Source organism: Psammomys obesus, unplaced genomic scaffold (assembly GCF_907164565.1).
Source record: "Psammomys obesus unplaced genomic scaffold, mPsaObe1.curated_primary_1811, whole genome shotgun sequence".
NCBI lineage: Eukaryota > Metazoa > Chordata > Mammalia > Rodentia > Muridae > Psammomys > Psammomys obesus.
Window position 1 is genome coordinate 11,698,305 of NW_026592510.1, and position 25,248 is coordinate 11,723,552.

Below are 25,248 nucleotides of genomic sequence, written 5' to 3' on the forward strand. Positions count from 1 at the left end.
AATAATAATAATAATAATAATAATAATAATAATAATAATAATAATAATAATTTCTGACAGGCAATTTGGGGGCACTATCATGTCTATTGTTGTACCTAAGTAAAAGCATCGCAAACTACTATAAACAGACTTTCACAAGCAATTGTAGACGGTGAGATTTAGGCTCAGTGATAAAGAATGATTTAATAGGAGATGTTTCTTTACATTTCCAGGCTTTTCCCTCCTAAATGAACTGCAAAATCATTCGACTTGGTCTAAAGCACAAGTCCGTTCCAGACACAGAAACACAGGACTTAAGCTGAGAAAATGAAACAGGAAATATTCCCAGAACCCCTCTGCCTTCAGCCGTATTGAAACGGAGGCTCATACAGAGTGGGAGCATATTTCAGCTGACAGTTTCAGCTCTGCATACGGGTACAGGAAGGTAAAGCCACCAGTCAAAAGGTAGATGAAATCATGATACTATTTTTTCTGTCACGACGGGCCAGTCACTACGAGTGAGTGACGACATGCTTTTTAAACATGAAAAGAAAAAAACACTTTTAAAATATTAACAAATATTCAAGATTTCACTTCATAGCCCGTGAAGCAGAAATGTTCACATTCCACCCAGAAACAAACTTTTCATTAGGATGCTGAAAGCTTCAATGAAGGAGGAAAACAGTGCCACTATCTTCCAAGCACATATGCCTTGTGATGACAACTATACTTTCTTTTTTGCTATACAATTTAAGGAGGAAAAACAAAACAAAACAAAACACGTGAAAATGGCTTCCAATCTAAAAATTACAATTTGAACAATCTAACTTTCTTTGGATTTCTTCATTAAAAAATAAAAAATAAATGTATTCAAGTGTTTCAAGGAAGCCTGCCATATGGGTAAAACAAACATGAAGCTCAAAATAGGTGAAAATGGAAAATTGTTATGACTTAGCTGTCACTGCTTTTATAGATTCTGTCCCATCAGTGTACAAAACCCAACATCTAGAATGAAACCAAAAGCACTGGCAGAATTGTCGTAACTCGGAAGTCACTGGACTGTTCCCTCCTGGAAACGAGTCATGCCGTTAGAAACCTATAATCCTATCTCACCTGCTCCTGTGATTTTGGGGAGGCAGACATCTAGGTAGGTCCCCAGTGGGTCACTTTCAAAGGATGTCACTCTATAGCAATCGCAGGAGGAGCCCTGCGGTGGCTCCCTGGAGACAAACATTTAACAAAGCGGTTTCTCATAGTTGGCACTGATCTCACACCAGGAGTGAGGGATCATTAAAAACTGAGTGAGTAGAAACTTGAAGTAAGTGGGAACAATAAATCTTGTTCTAAAATGTGTGTGTGTGCATCTGTATGTACATGAAAATACTCATGCTTTGTTTTGTAAGAAATCAACACGGATTAACACTGTATAAAAGGTTCACAGTGACTTCCTTGACCTGGCCTGGCACTGCGCACTTGTAATCCTAGCACTCAAGAGGCTGACAGAAAGATCCTAAGTCTGAGATTCTGAAACACCAAGATGAAAGGGGAGGGGACAGGCGTTGCTTAGAAGGGGCTGGTAGGCTTAAGGAAATAGAGTTTCCAATTGTAGGCGCCATGTGTCTTACAAAAATTCAGCCTGATCTCTTTCTTAGACGGTAGAAGGTTTCAAAAAAGTAGAGGAGAAAATGACATATCTACGTGTTCATAGGATATTTACAAAGACGCAGCTGCCTACTGGCTTATCCATCTACCTAACAAACCCCCTTAAACCCCTCATATCCCTAGGTGCTGGGGTAGGTAAGATTACACACAGGTAACCAGAGCATTGCCTTGGCCACTGGGGCTTACAGATAAGTAATCTTTTGCAAAACTCCCAAGCATCTGCTCAGTCAGTCACAGTTTAGAGTGCAACACAGCAAGCCACGCACAGGCCAGAAGCAGGGCAAACTGTGGTATCGTCACATAGGAGGGAACGTTACTCACACCCGAAGACACTGAGCTAGTAAAGCAATACCTGTGAAAAGCAGTACGACATTGCGGCTTGAAATTCAAGTCTGACTAGTCGCTGTAATCAGAGTGTAGAGTCTAGAAACAATGTTCCCGGTTTCTCACAGTGTACTGTTAATCTGGAAGACAGCTGTGCTTCTTAAAATCTCTTTAACCATACAACGAAATGGAACCTCTCACCTACCTACCTCTGTACCTTAATTTTCCTTCTCAGAGGAGTAGAGTGTATTGTTTAGGCCAGGGGGCAGCTAACGTGCTGTGTGTGAGTAAGGTGTGTGTTGGTCCTGTAATGAGGCCTACCATAGAACCAAAACTACACAGGGCTAGGACTCCAAGGACCTGAGTGTCTAATGGCTCCAGGGGACTGCCACAGCTTAAAAGGTGAAAGAAAGGAAGAAAGCCAGAGTGGAGGAAGAAAGGAGGCAGGCGGGCAAATGGGTTTTCACTGGGCAGTCTTCTTCCCTGACAGGAAGAAATGCAACAGTTCCGGAAAAGGTTCCAAGTCCTGCAGAGACTTTGATTTATGAAGATTTACCCCATTCCCTCTGTAAGGCTGTTAACAGAAAGTGCTGACTCGCTGCAAAAAAGAATTTCTCATCAATGCTCTTTGATTGTATTTTGCAAACAAAATGCCTGTTGCTTGGTAACATTTCACTTGTGCCTGACCTTCTCCAAAAGTTATTGCTATCAGATTCGATTTACACTGTCCTCCTGTGATTACTGTAATCTTTTAAACCAGAGAGTTCATCCATCAGGGAAAGGAAAAGTTGGTTGTAAGTGGAGAGCACCGTCATCCCTCAGATTTATAAAGCCTGGAGCAGGCTAGGGGTCCTCTGCCTGGCAACAGACTCCAACTCCTACTGGAGTGCTCTCATTTTTCCTTTGACAGTGTCTGAGGCTCCACCAGACAGACACCAGCATTCCAATGCCCCTCAGGGTAGGCCAGAGCAGAGGAAGCAGGGAGGTTGCTGAGGCCCAAGGGGCTGAGAAGGAAGGGCTCTGGGAGACTTGCTTTAGTCCTTAGGCGAGGAAGGACTAGTGACAGGAGTAAGCTGACAACCATTAGTACTGTCACAGAGAACACACACACACACACACACACACACACACACACACACTGCCACTCAGGCCTCTCCTGAGTTCTCTGCCACTCCATCCAGGGACAGGGCCACCAGAAAGGCCTCACTGCAACTAGCCTACCCAACAAATGTAGCAAGGCAAGGACTAGATTCCCTACCCCCAAATCCAGCTCTCCCCATGAGAGGTTCAAAGTGGCAGTCATGCTGTCCTGGTATTTCTTTGGATCTGGCTTTCCTTAAAGCCCCTTGCTTCAAATCAAGCCATCTTAAAGCCAGATAAGCTTTTCAACTCATAGATATACATCCCAGATGACTTTTAATTGCTTCCAGCTTCTTCCTTGCTCTGGCTGTACAGTCAGACAGGATTTCCTTATCTGGCTTTCTTGAGCTCTCCCCTAACACAAATGACCAAGTCTTTCTCTTTGGAGAATTAAAGGGAAAAATAAATAAAATGAAGGAAGCAGACAGGACAGTCCAAATCACGCTGGAATTGGAAGCCCAGAGCAGTCATAAAGGTGCGGTCAGTTTCCAAAATCAACCTTACTCCCTCCCTCCATCTCTCTCCCTCCCTCCACCTCTCTCTTTCCAGCTGCCTTGTTTGCTTCTTTCAGAATAAAGGACACCTTACCTTACTTTCCTACCCCACCCTCCTCTTTAATCCCTAACCAAATGTTTCTCTTTGTTTCTTTGTCCTTCAAGAGCATTTAAAATAACTGATAGATTGGATAGATAGATTATTATTATATAGATACACAGATTATAGACAGATGGGAAACAGTGAGAGACAGACAGACAGACAGACTGATGGCAAATATACACCAAGGAAGATTCTACAGCCAATGATCAGTCCTTTCCAGACACCAGGGCCTATGGCCACCCAGGACCCTCTTCTAGAGGAAAAGTCTGGGGTAAGGAAGGGAATGTGACTGCAGCTTCTCACCTTGGCCATGACCCTTAGCTTTCCTCAGCTCCTGAGCCCAGGGTCCTGAAAGGACCGGCTTGGCTGGTTGAAGCTGCTGTTTCAGAAGCCCAGGCAGCTTCAAGAGGTCTGCTATTTTCATGGGGGGAGGGGATGAAGGTGACAGGAAGGAACTATCTAAGTTTCATAGCATCTATAGGGAAGGTTAAGTTAGAAATTGGAGCACAATCAAAATCTAATTAATTAATGGATCAGCTAGCAATGACAGGTAGAAGAAGGCTGCAATTTAAAAGGATATTTTAACCCTTAACTAGACTACACATAATCTTCTTAAACTCACATCAAAAAGAATACTCAAACATTCCTTTGAGACATTTGAAAGAGATTTTAGGAAAGATTTCTTCCAGTTAGAAAACTGAGTTTTTGTATTCACATGTCTCTCCCTGAACTCCGGGGGGGAGGGGGGGTTCTCCCATGATGCCTAGCCAACATCCTTCTAAAGGCCTGTGCTTTTCTCAGATTTCTGTGTGCTCCTGGCATACCTGTGCTTGTCTTCAAGAACAACGCTTTCCATAGCTATGTGTGGGAGGCCTTCTGCCCTGCAAAAGGGTCTAAACAGATGTTCAAAACCCAAGTTCACAAAGGAGCAAACCTGAAAGGTTCGCCAGCTGACTCCTGAAGACTGTTGCTGGGCACTGGCTCATGGCCCTTCCATCCCGACGGGGCCACACTCTCTCCATGGAAGGGACTAACTTTTCCAGGAAGATCTAATACGCTTCTAAAGGGGCACCGCCTGTCACATGCAAATGCGTTGCAGAAATGCACAGCAACACACCAACCAGTGTCTCAACCAGGAGTTTTAATTTGGCTGTCCCTCCCAACAGAGTGGATTTTTTTTTTTAACATGTATTGCATAGAGCCAATCCATTTGTGTTCCTAGTGTAAAATTATAATCTGTTTGTTTTATCAACCTCCCCCAAGACAACTGATGTATTCCTTTTTTTTTTTTTTTTTTTTTTAAGGAATGCAATTGATAAAAGAAAAAAAGTTAGTGACTGTGCAAGGTATGTGGTGTGACCGGCTGGAAACTGAACCCTTGGTCCCTCACAGCTCAGTCTCTGGAAGTAATTCTTTTATCCTCTCTCTCTCAATTTTGGAGGGCTAAGGCTACCCCTGAGTGTTTGGTGAAAGTAGAGGACAGAAGGACACAACGCATGTGGTGTCTGGTTTGCATACTTGACGTTCTCCTAAATGTCTGGTTTGCACCTTTTTTTATTCTCCTAAAGCTTGGGCCCTGCTGCTGCTGCTTCAGCCTCGCCTCCTCCCTGCCCGCACCCACACACTTTTCAGATTGGTTTGGATTTTGTGACTCTTCATACATTTTGGCTATGGAGGACAATCGTGGAGGACCACGCGATGCTAAAGGAGCCCCCTCTTGGACAAAGACCACACAACTCAAGGTTACTGCACCCTAAGAGCTGCTGGTAGGCGATGGGCACTGAAAAATGCCAACTTGGTTTTTTAACTCAGAGTTCTGCTCTAGTCCTGGGAACTCTAGTCCTGGAGCCAGGAAAACCGCAATAGAAAATTCAAAGACAGTAGCACAGAATCACTTCTGGGACTGAAACCAAACTCTCCTACTGGTTCTTACCTGAGGGACCGGACAGATCCAGAAAGCCCTCCACAGGCTCTAGTGCTTCCACAAAAACGAGATGAAGGGCGGTACTTCTGAGACACGTATGTTCCTTGTAGCTAATGCCCACAAAACCCAGTCAGCAAACTGCTTTCTGAACCTCAGGCCTACCCAGCACAACTGAACCTGAAGGGCTGAAACACTCTGCCCCCAACCACCTACCACCTCACCACACACCAGGAATGTATAGCTTCCCACGGTTCAGCACAGGGCTCTGGAATTCTCTGAGGAAGAGCAGTCTCCAAGGGGCTGAGGAAGTGGAGGCAGCGGCTCTAGCTACAGAAAAACTGTGGGCCTTTCACTGCTAATTACACTACACCCCACTCAGAGGAGATGGGCTTGTCTCCTTTGTACATTTACCCGATGAGGGGAAAAACACCAAACTCAATGTCCACTGACTTCCACTTGCCATGAAGCCGAGAGGGGCCAGGAGTGAAGCCAAGAGGGATCCCAGGAAAGAGTGAAGGAGGCCTAAACTGGGGACAGCCAGACTCAGGAAGGAGCGAAAAAGATAGAACTTGGTGGAAATTGGGGTCCGCTGTCAGGGCTCAGGGCCCCCTTGTTACCCAACTTGGACCCCAAATAAAAGCCTTTCTGAGAGGCAAGGAGAAGGGAGGGAATCTAGGTGTCCAGAAAGTCCCTGTTGTTTCACAGCAGGCCAACCCCGTGTAAGCCTGGAAAAGTACTTGCTAGGTTTTCCCCACTGTAGGCCAAGTTTTGTTTTTAGTTTCTTCAAATCACAGCAAACCCTCTTTTAAAGGACCAAAGAAGTAGTTCTGCAAAAAAGTTAACCGGCCTCGCTGGAACTTTTTGAATCCTTTTTCCTATAGTTCTCAGGAAGGCGCCTCTTTTTATGGAATCCTGTCTTGAAGCCTCTTAGCCAGGCTAAAAGGATTCTGAGTTCCTCTAAGTAAGAGATATAAAGCCTTTTTGCTTTCCGTGTCCCAAGTCAAGCCAAGAATCACTTAGACTCAGTAAAGCACTGGACCCTGACTGCTAACCCGCACCTACTTAGCCCTCCTCCCAAATGAGGCCCCCTAAAACCTAAAACCGAAGGCCAGGAAAACCTGCCTCCCCAAGCCGTCGTTTCACTTGTAGAATTGATGCCGTGGGGGAGGCACCTGGAAATAGGGACACACAGCCCAGCTATTTGGCTGGCCTCTCTGGCGGCCTCCTGGGTTCCATCGGCACCGGGTTCAGATTCCCAAGACCCCCTTTTCCAGGAAAGTAAGAACCGGTGTCCGCTGGGGAAGTAGACCCCAACAAGGCCAACTCTCCACAGACTTGCCCTCGGCCTCCTCCACGGATCCCTCCACTCGAGGTGCCCTCTCTCGGGGGCCCGAGCCCAGCCCAGCAGACGCTCTCACCTGGCTTGGCGAGCTGCGCCGGCAGCGTCCCGGGTTGGGGCTCGGCGGCCCAGCGCAGCGCGGCGGCTGCAGCCAACTCGGCGGCGGGACGAGGCGGCGCCGGCGGCTGGGACCCGGGCTGGGAGGCTGGCGACGGCTGCGAGGCCGCGGCCGGGACGGCGGCGGCGGCGTCCCCGGGCGGCGTGGGCCCCGGCAGAGCGCGCAGCGAGTCCGGGATGAGGCTCTCCAGGCTCTCGTTGGCCTGCTGCCGCCGCAGCGCCACCTGCGCCGCCATGACCCGCTGCCGCTCGATGATGAGGATGCACTTCTCGCAGGTGCAGTCCTTGAAGCGACAGTAGCGCTTGTGGCCCTTGAGCCAGGACAGCACCCCGTGGTTCCGGCAGCGCGCGCACTTGGGCGTGCGCTGCAGGGGCGCCCGCGGCGGCTGCGACACGGGGCCGCCCATGTACAGGTAGGGGGAGCCGTAGCCGTTCATGCCCGGGCCCGCCCCGGCCGGCGGCGGCGGGGGAGCGGGGCGGCAGGCGGGCGGGCGGGCGCGGAAACGCGAGGCTCGGAGGCCTGCTCCCGGCAGGCCCCGGAGGGGCGGCGGCGGCGGCCGGGGGAGGCAGCGGCCGGCTCCCCGGCTCCGAAGGCGCTCGCAGCCTGGGCCGCCGGTCCCCACGCTAGGCGCGTCCGTCCAGGGCGCAGGCTCCAGCCGCCGGTCCTCCCACGCCGAGGGTCTCGGGCCGCTGCAAGGAGCCGGTGGGAGCTCTGATTAGAGTCTGAGCCAGCTCCCGCGCCGCTCCCTTCCTCGCCGACTGGCCCCAGCACCTCCTCCGCCGCCCTCCCCGCGGTCCCTCCTCCCCCACGGTCCCTCCCTCTCCCCCTCCCCGCCACCCCTATCCCCGGGGTCCTAGCCTCCCCGCGTTCCCCACGCGCAGTCCTCCTCCCTGGCACCCCTCGAGCTCCTGCGCCTCACCTTGCCCGTCACCTGCCGCCGGGCCTCTCTGGCGGGGGCGCTCACACCCCCTCCCCCCAGCTCTGGTCTACGCCTTCCAGTGGCAGGAGGGACCGTGGCGCTGCGGTGCCACCCGGCTCCCCGGGCCGACGGGAGTGGGGGTGCGAGGATCGCGAGGGGGTGGGCGCTTGTAAACCGGCGGGCGGGCCTCTCCCCTACCCTCTCCCGTCGCTCCAGACCTGATCTGGAAGCACCGGGCCCCGGACCGCTTTCGTTCCCACACTTGGCCTCAGGAATTGAGAGCTTGCGGGGAACTGGGGGTGCACCGGAAGGTCGGCCCCGGGCGCACCGGGTTTCAAGCTCCACGCGGTGGCCACACGGCAAGAGGAATCAGGAGTGAGAGGGGTGGTGGTGACTCGGGAATTTGGGGGGCTCTTCTTCAGTTCGTTTTGCAATCAATCATCTAGTTTCTCTTTCGCTGCTGCAGAAGAAAATGAGTATCTTAAAAAAATCTGTCAGGCTTCAAGAAGACAACTCGTTTTATAGGGTAATTTTTATTTTCTACCTCCCTCCTTGTGTCTTTCAAATAAAGCACAGTTTCTGCCTTAAAAGACCTCTGCCTCGGAAGGCCGGGGAAGTGCTCTCTGGCATGTTTTCCTCGAGCACTGTTCAGGCTTTCGGAGAGCGGAGGCAGAAGACTCGTTAGTGGCCCCACAGTTACGAGGTACCTGATCCCGCAACATCACTGAATCATCGGCCAAGCCCCGGGCTTGCCCAGTTCAAATCCCCACAGACGCTGTGATTTACTTAAGGACAATGGATGGACCCTACTCACAATAATCTTTTCGTGAGAGTGGGGAGAGTCTCGTGTATAACATGACCCCATAACCCTTTTCTTTTCTTTTTACGACATAAACTTCTTTCCTATTCTTTGCTTGTTTTCAGTATTGGTTTACTCCAAATTCCAGCAACCCCTACGTAGGCATAGAGAAGGCTGCCTTCACCCATCCGTCCAAGAAAACAGCCAAACGAAAATTAAGACATAATGCAGGCTTGAGACTGCTTCATAACTCGGTGGGAAGCAGACGGTGCAAGTCCCGGAGAACACGCGATTTGCTTTTTGCCGCGTGGATGCATGTCAGCGTAAACAGGTCTGTTAGGGTACCTGACTCTTGACCGGCACAGAGGCCACAGTCGAGCCCGGCCCTACACAGCCAGCCAAGGAGGAGGGCGCCGCTGGCGGGTTCCATCAGCAAGCCTTCTGCCTGGAAGAGTGATTTGGAAAGGAAAGAGAACTTTGAAAGGGGAATATAAATATTGCTGCGTACCTTCTCCCACCCCCCATGCCCTTAGCCACTCGGGTTGCAGATGCATGGAGTTGTTAGTAGTTGGAGGCTGACCTGCTGGGGATCCCCTTGCCCGGGAACCCCTTGCACACGAGTGCTCTCTCTGGGAGACCAGCTCAAGAGCTGCAGGGGACTCTTGCCCCCTCCCCCTTTAACCTTGCCTCTTCCCACCCTTCGCCAGGAAAAACGAGTTCCTAACACTACAACTGGAAGGAATTTGGTAAACTGTGGGGACGGGAGGGAGAGGTCACCCGTGGATCACGGATTGTTGGGCCTGACACAGAAAAATGGGTGCCCACAGTAGGAGTCGCGTCTGTGAATGACGGGAACCTGGGAACTCGCACGGTTTCGCTCTGAAATCTGTGTCTCTTAGAAGGACAAGGACCATGGACTTTTAGCAAAGGTGAATTTCTCCTAAGTGGCTCAGCAAAACCGACCAGAAAAAATTTTCTCCTCTGAGGAAGAAAAGCAGCCGAGCTCTGCACCAGATTTTGGGGGGACATTTTCACTCTCAAGACAATGCCCTTTCCTTCCTGGGTCACCAGCTGTCTTATCCCAGTCCACTCACACTTTTGGTATTATTTGGTACTCCCCCCTTCACTCCAGCACATCGAGGGCTGAGATCTAAATACTCATTTGATATAGCGCGGTAATCCTTTTCTTATATTTGATGGGAATGTTTTCCATATCCCAGTATTTGACAACATCTCCCTATAGGGACAGGTTTGTATTTATGTTGGTAAAATGTTCCCTGCCTCAAAGTCTATTGTAACCCAACACCTGACAACCCCGAGTCCCATTTCTGTTTGCAGAAAGGGTTTATTCAAGCACATAATGGGATCCCAGCAGAAAGCCTTTCAGAACAAGGGGCTATGGTAAACTTCACCACATGAACTCCGTTTCCAGGGCTATTAAGCTTTTAATTGGAAAATAGCAGAGGAAATTTCAAGGTGACTATAACGTGTTAGCAGTTAGTTCAGAGAAGAAAAGCCCATGCGGGAATGAATGTAGAAAGCATATGGTCCGAATCACATTTAGGAGGAGCCGGCCTGCTTCTGCTAAGACCCTGCAGCTTCTGCACTTATGGGAAAAATCATCAAAGAAGCTGGAAAGGGAGGGGCAGGATTACAAGCGAAAGTAACCTCGCTAGGCTACACCCACTCCCAGCTCCTCTGGTGGGGTGCTAGTGTTTTCAAACCACATTTAACTGGGTAGGACATGGCAGGTAGCGATACTGAAGGAGGTGAAAAATAGCGTTGTCTGCTCCTTCTGAAGTACACTCAGCGGCTCGTGAGGAACTACCGGAAACTCCGGAAAGAAGCCAGCGTTCTTGTTGAGAAAGTGCCGGCGTGTGATTCCAAATCTGGAGGTCCCGATAGGTGTCCCTCCTCCTCCCCAGCAACCTTTAATCAAAGGACAGTGGCGTAGCGTGCTGGGTATAGGACACAAGGAGACATCTGTTCGTCTGTACTCTCACACAGGGGGGAATTCGGAGTTCCTATTTTGTTGGCTGTATCTCGAACTCGGTGACTTTGATGTTGACAGGTGCGCGGGGGAGAGGGGGGGAGGAGTGTCTTGGGGGGAGGGAACCCTTTGCAGGCATTAAAAAAAAGTCACCCCTCTGCGTACACGGGGACCCAGCAGGAACGATTCAGTACTCACCCAGTCTCTCTCTCTCTCTCTCTCTCTCTCTCTCTCTCTCTCTCTCTCTCTCTCCATCTCTATTTAGCCAGCTTCGAGTTGAAAGAAGGTAGGGGGATAACTGGGGTCTGGCGGTGGCAGTAATGTCCTCCTCCGCCCCCAACTGGCTGGGGAGAGCCTCGAGCTCCGTCTTTACGGTACCCTGAAGGCCCTTCTCGGGCGATCATGATCAGTTGAGGACTTCTGACTGGCCGGCATCCAGTAGGCCTGAGGGATGCCTTTAGGTGGAGGAAGGTTCTGGACAATCACCTTCCCACGACACATCAACGACCTAACAGCTGGCTGCAGGTGCCTTTGGAACTGAGACACGCTAAGCACCCGGGGCACCGCAAGGGCTGCCCTGACCTAGAACTCTCCAGGCCAGTAGCGGCTCTGGCCTAGGGTCAGGTTCCTCACACTCAGCCTGGACTGGACACCGCCCAACTCCAGCTTTTGGGAAGAGTGTGTCTGTGTCGCTCGCTGCTGCACCATCTTAGACAAAGGTTTCTCAGGAACTTCAGAAGGGCGGCCACACCCTCGCTGACCCGATACTCCGGGCCGAGACCGTCCTGGACCGTCTTGGGAAGGGGACACGTCCCTAGACCATTTTGGGAGGCAGGCAGCCCCTTTTGCTCACGTGCGCGTTAAGGGGGAGAAGCAGGTTTCCTCCTTCGAGGTAAAACGATTGACTTTATAACTCAAGTATAGCTCAAATACACAGCCTTTCTTTAGAGATTTAAAAACCAAAGACTGAGAAAACCAGGCCGGGTAATTTGAGTAACGTTCAAGGGACAAACTAAACAGTCGTTTCCCTCCAAGTGCTAGGTGGACTTCTCCAAGACTTTGTTTTTGTTTTTGTTTTTCCAGGAAACTTCACCTCCCCTCACCCTTCCTCCTTCTTGGGGAGACTAAACCGGTGAGCAAAGCCTAAGCGGTGCGGAGGGCAACTTCCCCGGTCCGGCGACAGGACCAGCAGCCAATCCGGAGGAACAGTCGCGCCGCCGGCACCAGGGAAGAGCGGGTACCAGCTCGACCGCTGGATTTCGAAATCGGGGGACACCAGAAACACCGGGACCTGGAGTACCGGCGCCCCGCACAGAGCCACCGCGGGCCAGGGGGGAGCTCGTGCCCTTTCCCCGCGGCTGCGCAGCCTGGAGGGGCGGCTTCCGGTGAGCGTTCCCGCTGCGCCCCGCCCCCGACGCCTTCGCCCCGCCCCCCGCCTCGGCCCCGCCCCCCGTTCGAGGCGCGCCACGGCCGAGGTTCTGGTGGGAGGAAAAGTTGGTTGCGGCGTTTCCGAGCGTGGGCGGGAAGGACCTGCGCCGGGGCCCAGTGGGAGACGGGAGGCCGCCGGTCTTCGCCCGCCTTCCCGGGCGTGTCCCCACCCGGGCCGCGTCCACGCCGTGGACTGGCGAGCCTTCGGGTTGCAGTGTGAGCGGGAGGCGACCGCAAACGCTGCGTGGGGAGGTGGCCGGGCGCCCGCGTGGGCGAGCACCTCGTAGGCGGGGGACCCACGCTCCGCGGGCGAGGCTGGCCCCTCCCCGGGAAGGCCGGCCTGCCTCGGTGTCCCTTCCCCTCGCGACCGAGCGGGGTCTACAAACTCAGTGAAAGCAGCAGCTCCCACTTGGCACGCGCGACCGCGCCCTGCGGAAGCGCAGGAGGAACCTCGGCGCCCAGGGAGTGTGCCGGCTCAACTCCCGCGGCTTGCGGCCGGCCAGGCGCAGCCGGCACCGGTTCGGCCCCGGCCTCCATCTTAGCAATCAAGAATAAACCTCGAGGTCGCGTCCGCGCCGCCCCACCGAGCAGGCCCTGGCCTTTTACGCGGGCGTGCCGCAGACCTGCGGGTCCGCAGCCTTCCCTCCACGGGTGTACCACTGGGCCCTGTGACCCGCTCTGTGGCTAGTCCCCACCGGTGTCCCCGAGTCCTCCTGGGATGCCCCGAGCAGGTGGACGTCCAGGCATTTCCCCGCGGGGCCAGCGCTGACGGCCTGGGTTCCAACCTACACGTAACCCTCAAGATAAAGCCACAAAGACTGAAAAGGGAGCCGGGCCAGGGACAGCCTTCACGCGGGGAACGGGAAACACCGCCGGAACCGCTGGAGGTGGCGGCCCGGTGGCCCGCTCCCCTAGCCCGCTGCAGGCAGGCTCCGATGTCGCCGTCACGGTAGCTACAGCTGCAGAAGGGCACGGGCTGCAGTAGCAGCGGCCTCTGACAAGTGTGATAAAATGATCTTCCTTAACTAAACTCGTAAAGCACTGGGCAATAAAACTCAATCTTCTGTAAAATCCAATTAAGTCATTATCTGACTGATTGTATCTTTAATTGAAAACAGAAGTGACAGTAAATTTCTGTGATATATCAGGATCAATCGATACTGCTATACGATTCAGCCCCAAGAAGTGATTTATAATGTCAAACCTATATAGGTAACTCCACATTATTCTCTCTAAAACCACTGGTGGATGAAATTAAGAGTAAGTGCATTTAATAAAAAACAAGATGGTCAGGTTATTGATTACAACAGATGGGGGTGAAATCAAATAGATGTTTTCAAAGCACAGAGCGAAAAAAATACAAGTAATTTCTTTTTTCCCTGTTTAATGCAGCTCCCCAAATATACACACAAGAAAATGCGGTCATCAATAACGTTTTTATTTCAGGTACAGCTGCAACCACACACCACAATTAATTTTTTTTTTTGGACTAGTTTCACTTCAGGATGGCTTCTGTAACATAAGGAAGTACTCCAAAAGCAATTTAAAAAAAAATAATAATGAAGGCAAAAATCGGTGGTAACTTTAAAAGATGTACTTACTCTCAAACCCAGATTACAACCTAAGGTTACAAAATTGTCTAGATTGCATCCATTCCCCCCCTCCCCATCGTAAAGAAAATGTATATATTGAACTCATTCTTGGAACACCACCTAGAAAATGCCTTACCAGGTTCCTTCATGTTGTATTGTTTTTCAAGTTAGCCTTTTTCTGAAAAAAGGCTTGCTGAGAAAGCCTTTCAGTTTCCTCTCACTGTATTTCAGGGAAGTTTGCAGTTGAGGTGTGGGATACAGCTATTTCCAACAGCAACACAGAAACAGTGTCTCCGCTTACTTTCTGCAGATTTCTAAAATATTTTTTTTGCCTGCTCTTCTCACTGGTCAAGTACTTAGCTGAGTTTATATTTCTTGGTTATATTAAAATCCTGAAAACTCTGTAACAATCTAAGGCACCTAAGATTTCATTTTTTTACTCCGAAAATAGCATGTAATTGTGACTAATTTAGGCCTTAGGTCAATTCCTTTCTCTGGAAGACTCCATTTAAAAAAAAAAAAAAAAATGGAGAGGGAGGGGGAAGGGAAAAGAGTGGGGGTGGGGATCACTGCTGTTTAAACTTGGTGAGCCAGGCACTTAAATTCTTGCAGATGGGAGTCAGGGACCCTACACTGTTACAGGTGTTTTAGCCTAACTCTAACTTGAACCAAACATCTGAACGGAACAGCCGTCAAATCAGATAACAACAAACCCTGCCGATAACAGAAGACGCCTTCTAATAACCCTGTGAACAGAGCCGCCTGGTGCCTCATTCGTCGTCATCCTCTTCCAGGACCTGGTTGACGGTGTAGCTGCTGGGTTCGGAGGAGGCCGACTCGCATTCCAGAACGCCCTTCGTGCTCTCGTTGCTCATGGGAGAGCTGCTGGAGAGGGAAACCAAGCCGGAATCTTGACTGCTGGGCGGCGAGAACACTGGGGAGTGTGGAGAAAGTATGTTTAAAATGGCTAGTCGCCCCAAAAGTTTTCAATTAGGTTCCAACAGAGAGGCACGTTCCCGTTTCCATTGCAGGTGTCCTTACAGCCCCTCAGAAACCCTCCTGCCCTTCCTTAGAATAAAAGCCAGTCATATTTCCAGTGCATTTGCTTAACTGAGGGGAAAGTGACTTAGCACAAGCCCAGCTTGACCGTTGACGGTTCACCGAGAAGCGGCACCAAAAAGCCACCCTGCACTTTGGAAGATTTCGCACCCTCCCCTTTATGTAAAGGAACTCCTCCCCTAGAGTGAGCCACCTGAGGGGGTGATTCCCTAAGCAGAACTCCACCCCCTAAAGGCCAGCCTGTCAACTTTTCTTATTTTTCTGGCTACCGAGGGGCGTGCGGTGGGGGGATGTTGGGGTTTCAGCACACATAACTAAAAAGAAAGAAAAGGTAGTAAGCAGAGGGGGTTTTCTTAACGAAAAAAAAAAAAGATAAAGTGAATTATATCACACTAAAACATGAGATTTTAGTCTAAGAACATGAAAATTCCACTGGGGAGCTGGCATTAAATATGAAGGATACAAAAATAATAATGGGCTTGACAATTTTTTTTTTGCAACCTTAGAAGCCACAGTAGATACAAAATTTAAGCAAAAGGGTCTGTGACCCTCTTAACCTTAGCAGAGTATAGAGCCACCCCCAGAACTCCCTTTATGCCTGGTGTGAATGTAATTAAGGGGAAGCTGCCGCGGTAATTTCTCTCCTCATTAACTTCCTGATTGGTTTCGGCCTCAGGATTCTGCCGGGCAGTAGTTTGTCACCAATTCCAAATGGCCAATCGTTAATACTAATGTTTGTGTAACTAACTGCCAGCATCTGCCACGGCTTCTTGTACGACAATAATGGTGAAAGGGTACATTAGTGCTCCTGTGTTAATTCAGCTCGTGTTCATCAATAGGGAAATCTATGATGTAATTAGCAAAATGCAGTGGGAACTGAGTGCCGAAGTCATTTGTAGAGAACTAAATCATACTGGAAGCTGAACCGGGTCCTGATGTGTTTGCCATCAATACTTATTATGTTTGGAATTTAATAAGGTATATTACCACGCTGAAAGGAGACCTTTTTACAAGAGAACACTATTTATGCTTGCTACGAGTCTGGAAATGCTTGGTGCCACTAGCGGCGCCACACAGAAATAGCACAACTGTGAGCAAGAAGTGGACCTTTAACCATTCTGCCCAGCCACGTTACTCCCCACAGCTCCACTGCGACACTGACAGACACCTCAGCTTCCAACAAGAAGAGGGACCATCTGAAAACTCAGTGTGTAAATGTGAGGAGCAGGTTAGGCAATTTCCTGACAATTCATTTTTGTATTGAAGGTATTTGTTCATGTTTCCTTAAGTTGAAAAAAAAAAAAAAAAGATGTGCCTTTGTAAACTTAAAAATTTTTTTCATTAAATAGTATTTTAAGAGCAGGTGTGCAAATATATAAATACAGCAACAACAACATACACACACACCCTTAACAATGGGAGCCCAGAGAGCCTTTATATTATTCCAGTACACAATGGCTTCATATTAAATTTGGGTTGTTTCATGAATTCAAATTCTTTGAAAGTCATTTGCATATGCCCCTCAGCAAATATACCCCAGAGGCGCTGTTCAAATATTGCAGACTTCTGCTCAGAGACCACCTTAGCACACAGATCTCAAGAGCAGAGTGGTGTCTATTTGTTCATCTGCACATTCTCACACCAACACCAAGCCAGGGAGAGTTTTCTGTCTCCAAGCCAGGGAGAAGGGGGTGAATCTTGTAGGCACTGGGTGCCGCAGGCCACACGTGTAGTGAAATGGTTCCCCTTCAAGCCACTCACTAAGGAAAGTGATCTCCTTGTATACAGAGGACCCCAAGTCTCTGGAAAGTCCCTGCACCAGCTTATCCTTGATCACACACCCAGAAACGGGCCACTCAACGTCCCAGTCCTTGTTGGAGCATAAGGGACCAAACTAACTATCCTCCGACATTGATCCTCACTGGCCCTCACTGAGAAGTTGAAGGAGGTGCCCTCATCCCCTCTCAGTCAGCTAATTTTCACACTAAGAAAGGGAAGAGTAGGAATTTTGCAAAAGAGAAGAATTTGGGAGCAACCCCTTTTGTTCCCAGCTGCCTTTTATTTCTGTGGAACTGAGACCACAACTGTGTGATCTGCTACTACTGAAGCTCCAGACTCATGGAACCAGGGAGGAGGCAAATGAATGGACTCGATCTGTTTGGAAACACACGTGTATCTCTTTTTAAGTGTGTCTCCATTCCAAACTTAAAGCCACGTTACTTTTACTTTTGTTCAAGGATTAGTGTTGTCTCTGAGTAAGAGGTTGTTGAAGTTTGTGTCACAATCTGCTTAACTCATTCTGGACACCACCTCATGAAAGTCCCAAGTGCCTTCGTAGACTTGGTGCTGTTGGTGACAAACTCGCAAAGTCTGTCTTAACTACACCCTTAACTACTGTCCTTTGGGCTACCCCGTCCATTTAAACAAACTTAGCATTTCTGGAAGCAAGAGTAGCTACTGTGGTTGTAAATGACTCAGTACAATTAGACATCCAAAACCTCAACAGGACCCCCTCCCTTTTGTTTTTCTTTTTAAGTTGATTCTCATGGACCCTGGAGAGGACTAATTTCAACTCAATAAGCTTGTCTGTGTCATTTGGTAAGCATGCTGCTAATGCCCGGTGGCCTCCTTCCGCACTGAGGGAACAACAGACAGCCTGCCCGAGAAATTGGTTCAATCTTTCTGGACAGCAGTCTAGTGACATGTGATAAGAGCCATAAAACTGTTCATCCCCTCTGACCTGGTAATTCTACTCTGGGGAATAACCCCAAAGAAAGAGTAATTGGCCCAGGGATGTTCAACTCACACCATCCTCACTGATGATGTTATCGCTTTGCTCTGTGCTTGGAGGAGGAGGGCAATTGCACAGGAAGGGGCAGGAAGTGTTAGGGGCAAATGCCAATTAACAGCTCTACTTCTCTGTGAACACTAGGCCCTCCCAAAAACAGAAGGAATGAATTAGAGCAGAGACAGTAGAGGGAAAGAGAAAACCTGTCCTCCTTATCTGTCCTCCTGTCCCAGTAAGGGGTCCCAAGCCCTTGTATGAACCAGCAGATCTAGGACCTGCTTCCTCTCAAGCCACCTACAGCATCTAAAGACAAACACAACTTCTACGTCACAGTTCTTTCCAACATGGAGAACACTTAAGATGGTTTTGATGATGCTAACTAAAGTATTCTCTTTGAAAAATAATACATACCGCAAAAAAGATAAATAAGGGGGGAAAAAACCCTAAAAATAACAAAGCAAAACCACTCCATCTTTTGACATTGCAAAGACCCCTGACTTTTAACTTGAATGATCTGTTGGAATGAAGTTGATGGGCTGGGACGAATAATTCTCTTTCAGTGATGTGAGAAAACACGCGATATTCATGCTTGAAGAAAAAAACAAAACAAAACACGTTTTTCCTCTGTAGGTTAAACACTATCAAAGCCTCACTAAGAAACCCTTCTAAGATAAAATGCATTCCCTGGGGCCACAGGCTCTTTACCTGGGTGCCACTGCCAAGGGGCACTAAAGTGCTGGCCCCTTGCTGGTTTGTAGGCTTAAAGGAATCTGATGAAAAGCTGTGAAAATGTCTTCAACAACAAATTCTTCTGCTTCACGATAACCATAGTGTTTGGAAATAAAATCATGTCCAATCAATACCACTTAGCAGATATTTAATGTTTCACAATAGAACGTTCTTCCAGAGTGGAACTGCTGCCTTCTCACTAACATTGAAAATAATTAGGATTATCTCAGCTGCCGGAGCTTGGCAGGATCAGTTTGTACTTTCAAACAGCGTTAATTCTTGGCACTCAGAACAAGGGATGAAAGGTAAGGACCTGAATGGAGGGCTTTCTTCCACCTGATCTATCAGGATTAGCTCATTCTCTTCCAGTTCATGCCTGCACTCTAGTTAAGAGGAAGGCTGAGCTGTAACCGATGTAATTAGAAGCCACAGGCTGAGAAAAAAATAGCCCATTATTAATCTCCCCATTTACTAGAAATTTGCTAAAAAAAAAAAAAAAAAAAAAAAAAAAGGTAATAATCTTTGAAACAATTAAGTGTGTTTTCCCCCTAAGTGGAATTAAAGGCTAGCGACAAGGAGCTGGTAGGACTATATTGGATAACTCCTTCCTTAAAACTGCTTCTTACTTGTCAGCTCTAAAATCGGGGCCAGCTCTGCATTCAGTGTGTTGACATGCGGCTGCCCTGCCATGGTAAAGGAGGGTTTCTCAGGACGGAATCTGCAACTTGCTGCACTTCCTCTTCCTCCTGCTCCTCCTCCTCCTCCAAGTGACCACTCCAACCCTTCCCAGCTCTGGGAAATAAGGATTTCAAATGACGGGAGCCGACACGAATGCGTGTCTATATACCGTGCCGAGAGAGCTCCTTTCCTTCCACATTTCAGCATTCACACACAGTTCACAACACGACAGGATGTTTTAATTCTCAAAAACCCACAGGCCCCTCAAATGCCGTTCTGCTACAGGACTGGAGAGCACTGTCCTTGGAGCCTGCACCTCTGTGCTTCTAATCCACCCTGCTCTGCTGAGACTGGCCCCTTTGCTGCAGGAGATCACAGATAAAGCACCTCCCAGGCTGTCTAGGTCAGTGGTAATTGTCAACTTGATAGAATCCAGAATCACCTGGGAGACTGGCCTCCAGGCACACCTGGGAGAGGTTGCCTGGGTTGGGTTAGTCTCTGGGCAAGCCAGTGGGGGATTATTTCCGACTGTATTGAGGTAGGTGGCTGTGTTGCCTAGCTGGGATCCTGGACCGTCAGTGAAGGAAGGGAGTTGCATTCATTTAGTGTTTTCTGCTTCTTGACCCCAAATGTAGACGTACTTGGCTGTGCGCTCCTCCTGCTGTGGTGTGCCCCAAAACTATGGGCTGTAACCTGAGCTTTGAGCCAGAATAAACCCCTTCTCTCCAAAACTTTTTTTGTCAGGGCATTTTATCACCGCACTCAGAACAGAAACTAAGACGCCTGCTCACCTAGAGTTCAACTAACACAAAAGGGAAGAATCCTTGCTTGTTTCAACACAGAACCCCAAAAAAGAGGGGCTTCTAGAGGCTGAGTGGCTCAAAGTTCTGCCCCTGTGTGGCAATCCTGAGTTTAATCGCCAGAACTAACATAAAGGCGGAGGATAGAAGCTGCTGGCATGGTGGCATACACCTGCAATCCCAGAACTCCAGGGCGCGGGGGGGGGGGGCAGAGGCAGGCAGATCTCTGTCTCTGAGAGTTCGAGGCCAGCCTCAAGGCAGGAGCTGATGCAGAGGCCATGGAGGGGTACCGCTTGCTGGTTTGCTTCCCCTGGCTTGCTCAGCCTGGTTTACTATAGAACCCAGGACCAGCAGCCCGGGAATGCCACTCACAATGGGCTGGGCCCTACCCTATTGATTACTAATTGAGAGAAACGCCTTACCGCCTTACCGCTGGATCTCATGAAGGCACTTTTCTCAACTGGGCCTCCTTCTTCTCCGATGACTCTCATAAAAGCATTCACTATAACCTGAGACGCAGGAAGGACCTGGGTCCATCACTTGCCTTGTCACCATGGCCAATTTTAGTCTCAAAGCCTGTGAGTGAACAAATTGCTCAACACTGTAGCTCTGCCCTCATAAGTGCCTCTCACTGCCTGCCCCACACGACCCTGGCACTGGGCATCAGAATACCTCTGCCACCAGATACTGACACCACTAAAGTGCTTTCTGACTCGGCTTCTCGTTAGATGTAAAAGGAACACAAGACAGGCAAGCCTCATCTAAAGGTCTGTGTGTACAGATCCAACCAACCTAATCATCAGTGCCAGAGTCAAAAAACGTCTGTCTGTACTGAACATGCACAGGCTTCCTCTTTATTTATTCCCTAAATAATAACATCTATTTAAACGGTACAGATTAGATATTTCAAGTTTTTTGTTTGTTTGTTTCTCGAGACAGGGTTCTATGTGTAGCCCTGGCTATCCCAGAACTCACTCTGTAAACCAGGCTAGCCTTAAACTCAGAAATCCACTTGCCTCTGCCTCCTGAGCGTTGGGGTCAAAGGTGTACGCCACCACTGCCAGGCTCAGATTAAATATTATGAGTACACAAGCTGACTTAGAGGATGTGGTGCATTTATTTACATTCCAGGCAATCAGGACACTGTTGTATGGATTTTTAATGCTGTTTTGAGACATAGCTTCATGCTGGCCTTGCTCTGATGACCCAGAGCTCGCCTTAGATTACTGGAGCGCACCACCAAACCTGGCTTAGAACACCATTTTATGGGAGAGGCCCGAACATCTGACTTCATAAGCTACAACCAGACCCTGAGAACACAGAGCCATTTCTGTAGCCATTTATCTCAACAGTGTTAACAGTGTTCCCTGAGGGTCAAGGAGACAGAATCTCCTCTAAACTTTCTCTAAACCTAAAAGTATGTTAGTCATTACTCCTCTTCTCTCTTGCCGCACAAGACAGAAGTCTTCTCCACAGAACTTAAGAGTCCACGTCTGAAGTGCAAAGAAGTTAATGGATTCTTATTTAGCAGTGATTTGGAAAGAAAAATAAGTCTCACTGACACCACAGCTCAATACCCCCAACCTTCTCATACAAGTCTGTTTCCTGTGTAACGTTCAGACAAAGGCCGCTTTGATTTTCTTCCCCTCTCTTCAACGTGACAGAAAGACATAGAGTCACCATGAATTCCAAACTGAAACCCGAGCCTACTGTTTGTGTTTCTACAGTATTGTGTGTTGGACTTCAATTACATATAACAGTTTCTGAAGCTGCGCCAACCTACAGGAAGACTTAACTGAAGCGGTCAGGGCAGAGGGCCACAGCAACACCTCATGGCAGAACTAGAAAGGCGGTTTACACGGGAAGAGGTACGCCCCGAGGTTACTAAGAGTATCTGAGAGGACAGAGTAGCCTAACAGTGGACGCATGCGTAAGGAGGACCGTGTGCAGACCTAACACAACCACGGAGCACTGCGAAGCCCTACGCTGGCAGAAAGAGCCTCCAGTTTTAAGACTTTCAAGTGCAAGTGTTTTTTATTTATTTTTGTCTCTATTTGTAGTGGCATTAAGTCTCTAGGCAAAGACTTTAGGGTGAGGCTCAGTGTGGGTTGCAGGGGTGAGGGGCAATTCTTGGGAACTCTGCAATACAAACAAGGGCTTAGGTCTACATAAAGATGCCATGGCTGGGCTGGTCATGGATATGCAGTTGGATTTGAAAACAGTTAGACTTATGACTATCACAGAAATTATGGTCAATCTAAGCAAAGGAGAAGCTCTCCGGGCAACTTGCCTAATATGGTAGTGCATGCCTTTAGCACTCCTCTAGGTGAGCGTTCCTTGGATAGAGAGTTCTCTTCTCAGTATCCACACTGAACAGGTTCCCAACTGTTCTCAACTCCAGCACCAGGGGATCCAATGTGCTGATCAATGCGTGCGCACACACACAAACACACACACACATATGCACAAGTAAAAAAAATAAAATCTTTTTAAAAAGATGTTAAGTTAGCTTTACAGTTAAAGAAAATTTTAGTGTAGAACTACAAAAGAAATAATCCTATGCAATTCAGGGCTGAAGGGCGGGGCATGGTGGGAACCTTAATCTTGCTGGGCAGTTTGTAAATCCTGAAACAGAGGACTGTCAGGACTGTCAACAGCACGAAAGCGAGCAGAGGACAGTTGATCTGGACCTTGTCTTCTAATCCAGAGCCTTAAATGACCCTGGTTTCTGCTTAATCCAGGCTGGCCCACGGTCAACCTACTATGGAAGTACGCCATCTTTGAGAAAACACTCTAATTCAGTGGTTCCCAACCTTCCTGACGCTGCGACCTGTTCCTCATGTTACAGTGGGTCCCCAACTGTAACATTATTTCTGCTGCTACTTCATAGCTGCAATTTTCTTAAAGATTTATTTATTATGTATACATAAGATCTCATTATGTACCAGATCTCACTATAGATGGTTGTGAACCACCAAGTGGTTACTGGGAATCGAACTCAGAACCTTTGGAAAAACAGCCAGTGCTCTTAACCTCTGAGCCATCTCTCTCCAGCCCCATAGCTGCAATTTTGCTACTGTTGTGAATCATGATGTAAATAGCTATATGCAGGATGGTCTTAAGTGACCCCAATAAAAAGGTCACTCCACTCCGTAAGGGGTCATGACCCACAGGTTAAGAACCATTGCTCTAACTGGCTTTTTAAGACCGGGAGCCTGAACAATGCAGATTCAGGATGGGTTTTGTACAAATATATTCCAACAACGTTGTGACTGGCTAGAAGGAGCCATTTCTGTATAAGTACTGCACATGCTAACCGACTGAGCCAGCCCCCTCTAGGAAGCCACTTCTTAAGCATAGCCTGCATGGAATTTGCAGCTTATACTTTGAAAATGGATATTCCGGTCCAATCGACATGCCAGTAGCAGGGTGGGGGACCACATGAGGCGGACAGTTGAATCTTTGTTTTCAGGACACCCTTTTCAAAAGAGAAAACATCTGGCAGATCTATTGAAGGAAACAAAACAGCACCAGAGCTGGCTGGCGCACCCAAGCAGAGTGTTCCTTCCGTTCCTTTACAGCCACATTATTTGAAATTTTGGACTGATAACTAGCAGTGTTTCCTTCTACAGAAGGAGAACACAAACACCAATAGATGTCTAAAAACAACACAACTGGATGAAGCCAGGCTGGAAAATTCAGGCATTTCCAGGTAGGAGGATACATACTTCATCAGCGTCAAGTGTAACTTCCCTCAACATGACACAGATACCACGGATGGGCACAGTGGTGTGCGCACAAGGGCCGTTTAAGAAAGGCTCCACAGCAAGACTGAAGAGAAATGAAACAGCCCAGATCACACTTTCCCAAAAGAGTATTCAAAGTATTTCAATACTTGCATAAGGCTCTAATCTCATATGTGTATGACTTTTTGTTCTGTTAAAATGTTTTCTGCCCAATTTAGCCCCCAGGAAGGACTTCAGATCTAAACAGTAAAGTTTAATTAGTGGGCAACGTGGGCATCATGAGAACGGTACTCGCCCTCCCTTTTCTCAGTCTGTTTTAGAAGAGGCTGGCACATGCTCAGGCTCTGGCACAGGTATCCTGCGGTGTGTTCAAGGATAGCTGGGGATGAGGGTTGCTCAATTCTTGCCCAGTGTGCTGGAGTCCACTGGAGTATCTCCTGGCCTTCCATCAGCTGCACCAGACAACAAAAAGTTTACTCTTCCTCCCTATCTGAAGGCAAGCTTAGTCGTGGTCTTTCCTTAGGCAGCTTCTCAGAGCACAGTGAGAGAGTGACTGGGGGCAAGAAAACCAACAGAGCCGCCCAGTGCTGGCCCCATGGAGCTTTGCTCTCATCTCACAGAGGAAAACTAAGGCGAGCAGAGATTAACCACCGTCAGACCCTTTATCATTTCACTTTTCTTTTCCCAGGCTAGCAAAGCGCCTTCTCTGTAGGGATTTGGTTTTCTGCATTGTTTGGGTTTTACTAATTTTTTTAAAAATTGGGATTAAAACAGACATAACACTCTTCCCCGTTGAAGCATACAGTTGAGAGTGAGAGCATGAACGTGTATGGTGGCCTCTACCACCCGTCTCTGGAACTCTTTAACCTTCTGAAACAAAACTCTATGCTCACTAAGCAATAATGCCCTACCCCCTCCTCCCTCTCACCCAAGTCATCTCCATCTCTACTCTACTTTCTGGTCCCTGGGATTCTGGCTACTTCCGGTACCCATGTAAATGGAACCATGTGACATCTGTTTTTTGTGGCTTAGTTCACTTAGCATGATGTCCTCAAGGTTCATCCGTGTTAGAGCATGTATCCCAGCTTCCTTCCTATTAAAGGGGGAGTAGCAGCTCACTGTTTAGTGTGCCGTGTGTTTTGTTGATAGTCATCCACCAATGACCATCTGGGTTGTGTCTACTGCTGGGCTGTTGTGAATAATGCTGTATACAGGGGTTCGCAGACAGTTCAAGGCTCCACTTCCCATTCTTTTGGGCAGAAATGGAAATAATGGATCATACAGTAACATTAAATTTTCAAAGCACCACCATACAGTTTTACACAGGGGCTGTGTTTTACACATACATTCCTTGTACAGAACATGGCTTTCACCGTACCACTCACACCCACATGCTTCGTGTTTTCCTCAGATCCACACCCCACGGCCGTCTTACTTACTCCTCCTCCCTGTTCCTGCTGATCCCTCCATTTCCGTATACTATCTCTTCTGGTTTCATGTCATATTGACATCTGTGTATAGAACCTTCTGACAGTCTTCCTTTCCCCTACTTCTCACCTCCCCAGCCCTGACCCTTTCTCCTGCCTCTTTTCATTATCTCCCAATTAAACTGGAGTCACCTTCACTTCAGTCCCTCC

At 48.7% G+C, this 25,248-nt stretch overlaps 2 protein-coding genes across 2 annotated transcripts in view; both read right to left on the reverse strand.

The window, feature by feature from the left end:
• Dmrt3 (doublesex and mab-3 related transcription factor 3) overlaps positions 1 to 7,519 on the reverse strand; it is a 12,076-nt gene extending 4,557 nt beyond the window's left edge. Inside the window, exon 1 of the mRNA XM_055613706.1 lies at positions 7,045 to 7,519. Coding sequence (XP_055469681.1) covers positions 7,045 to 7,519 — 475 coding nt within the window. The remainder of the gene's footprint in view (positions 1 to 7,044) is intronic.
• Positions 7,520 to 14,581: 7,062 nt separating this feature from the next.
• Dmrt1 (doublesex and mab-3 related transcription factor 1) overlaps positions 14,582 to 25,248 on the reverse strand; it is a 99,092-nt gene continuing 88,425 nt past the window's right edge. Inside the window, exon 5 of the mRNA XM_055614135.1 lies at positions 14,582 to 14,745. Within this exon, the coding sequence (XP_055470110.1) occupies positions 14,582 to 14,745 (164 nt within the window). The remainder of the gene's footprint in view (positions 14,746 to 25,248) is intronic.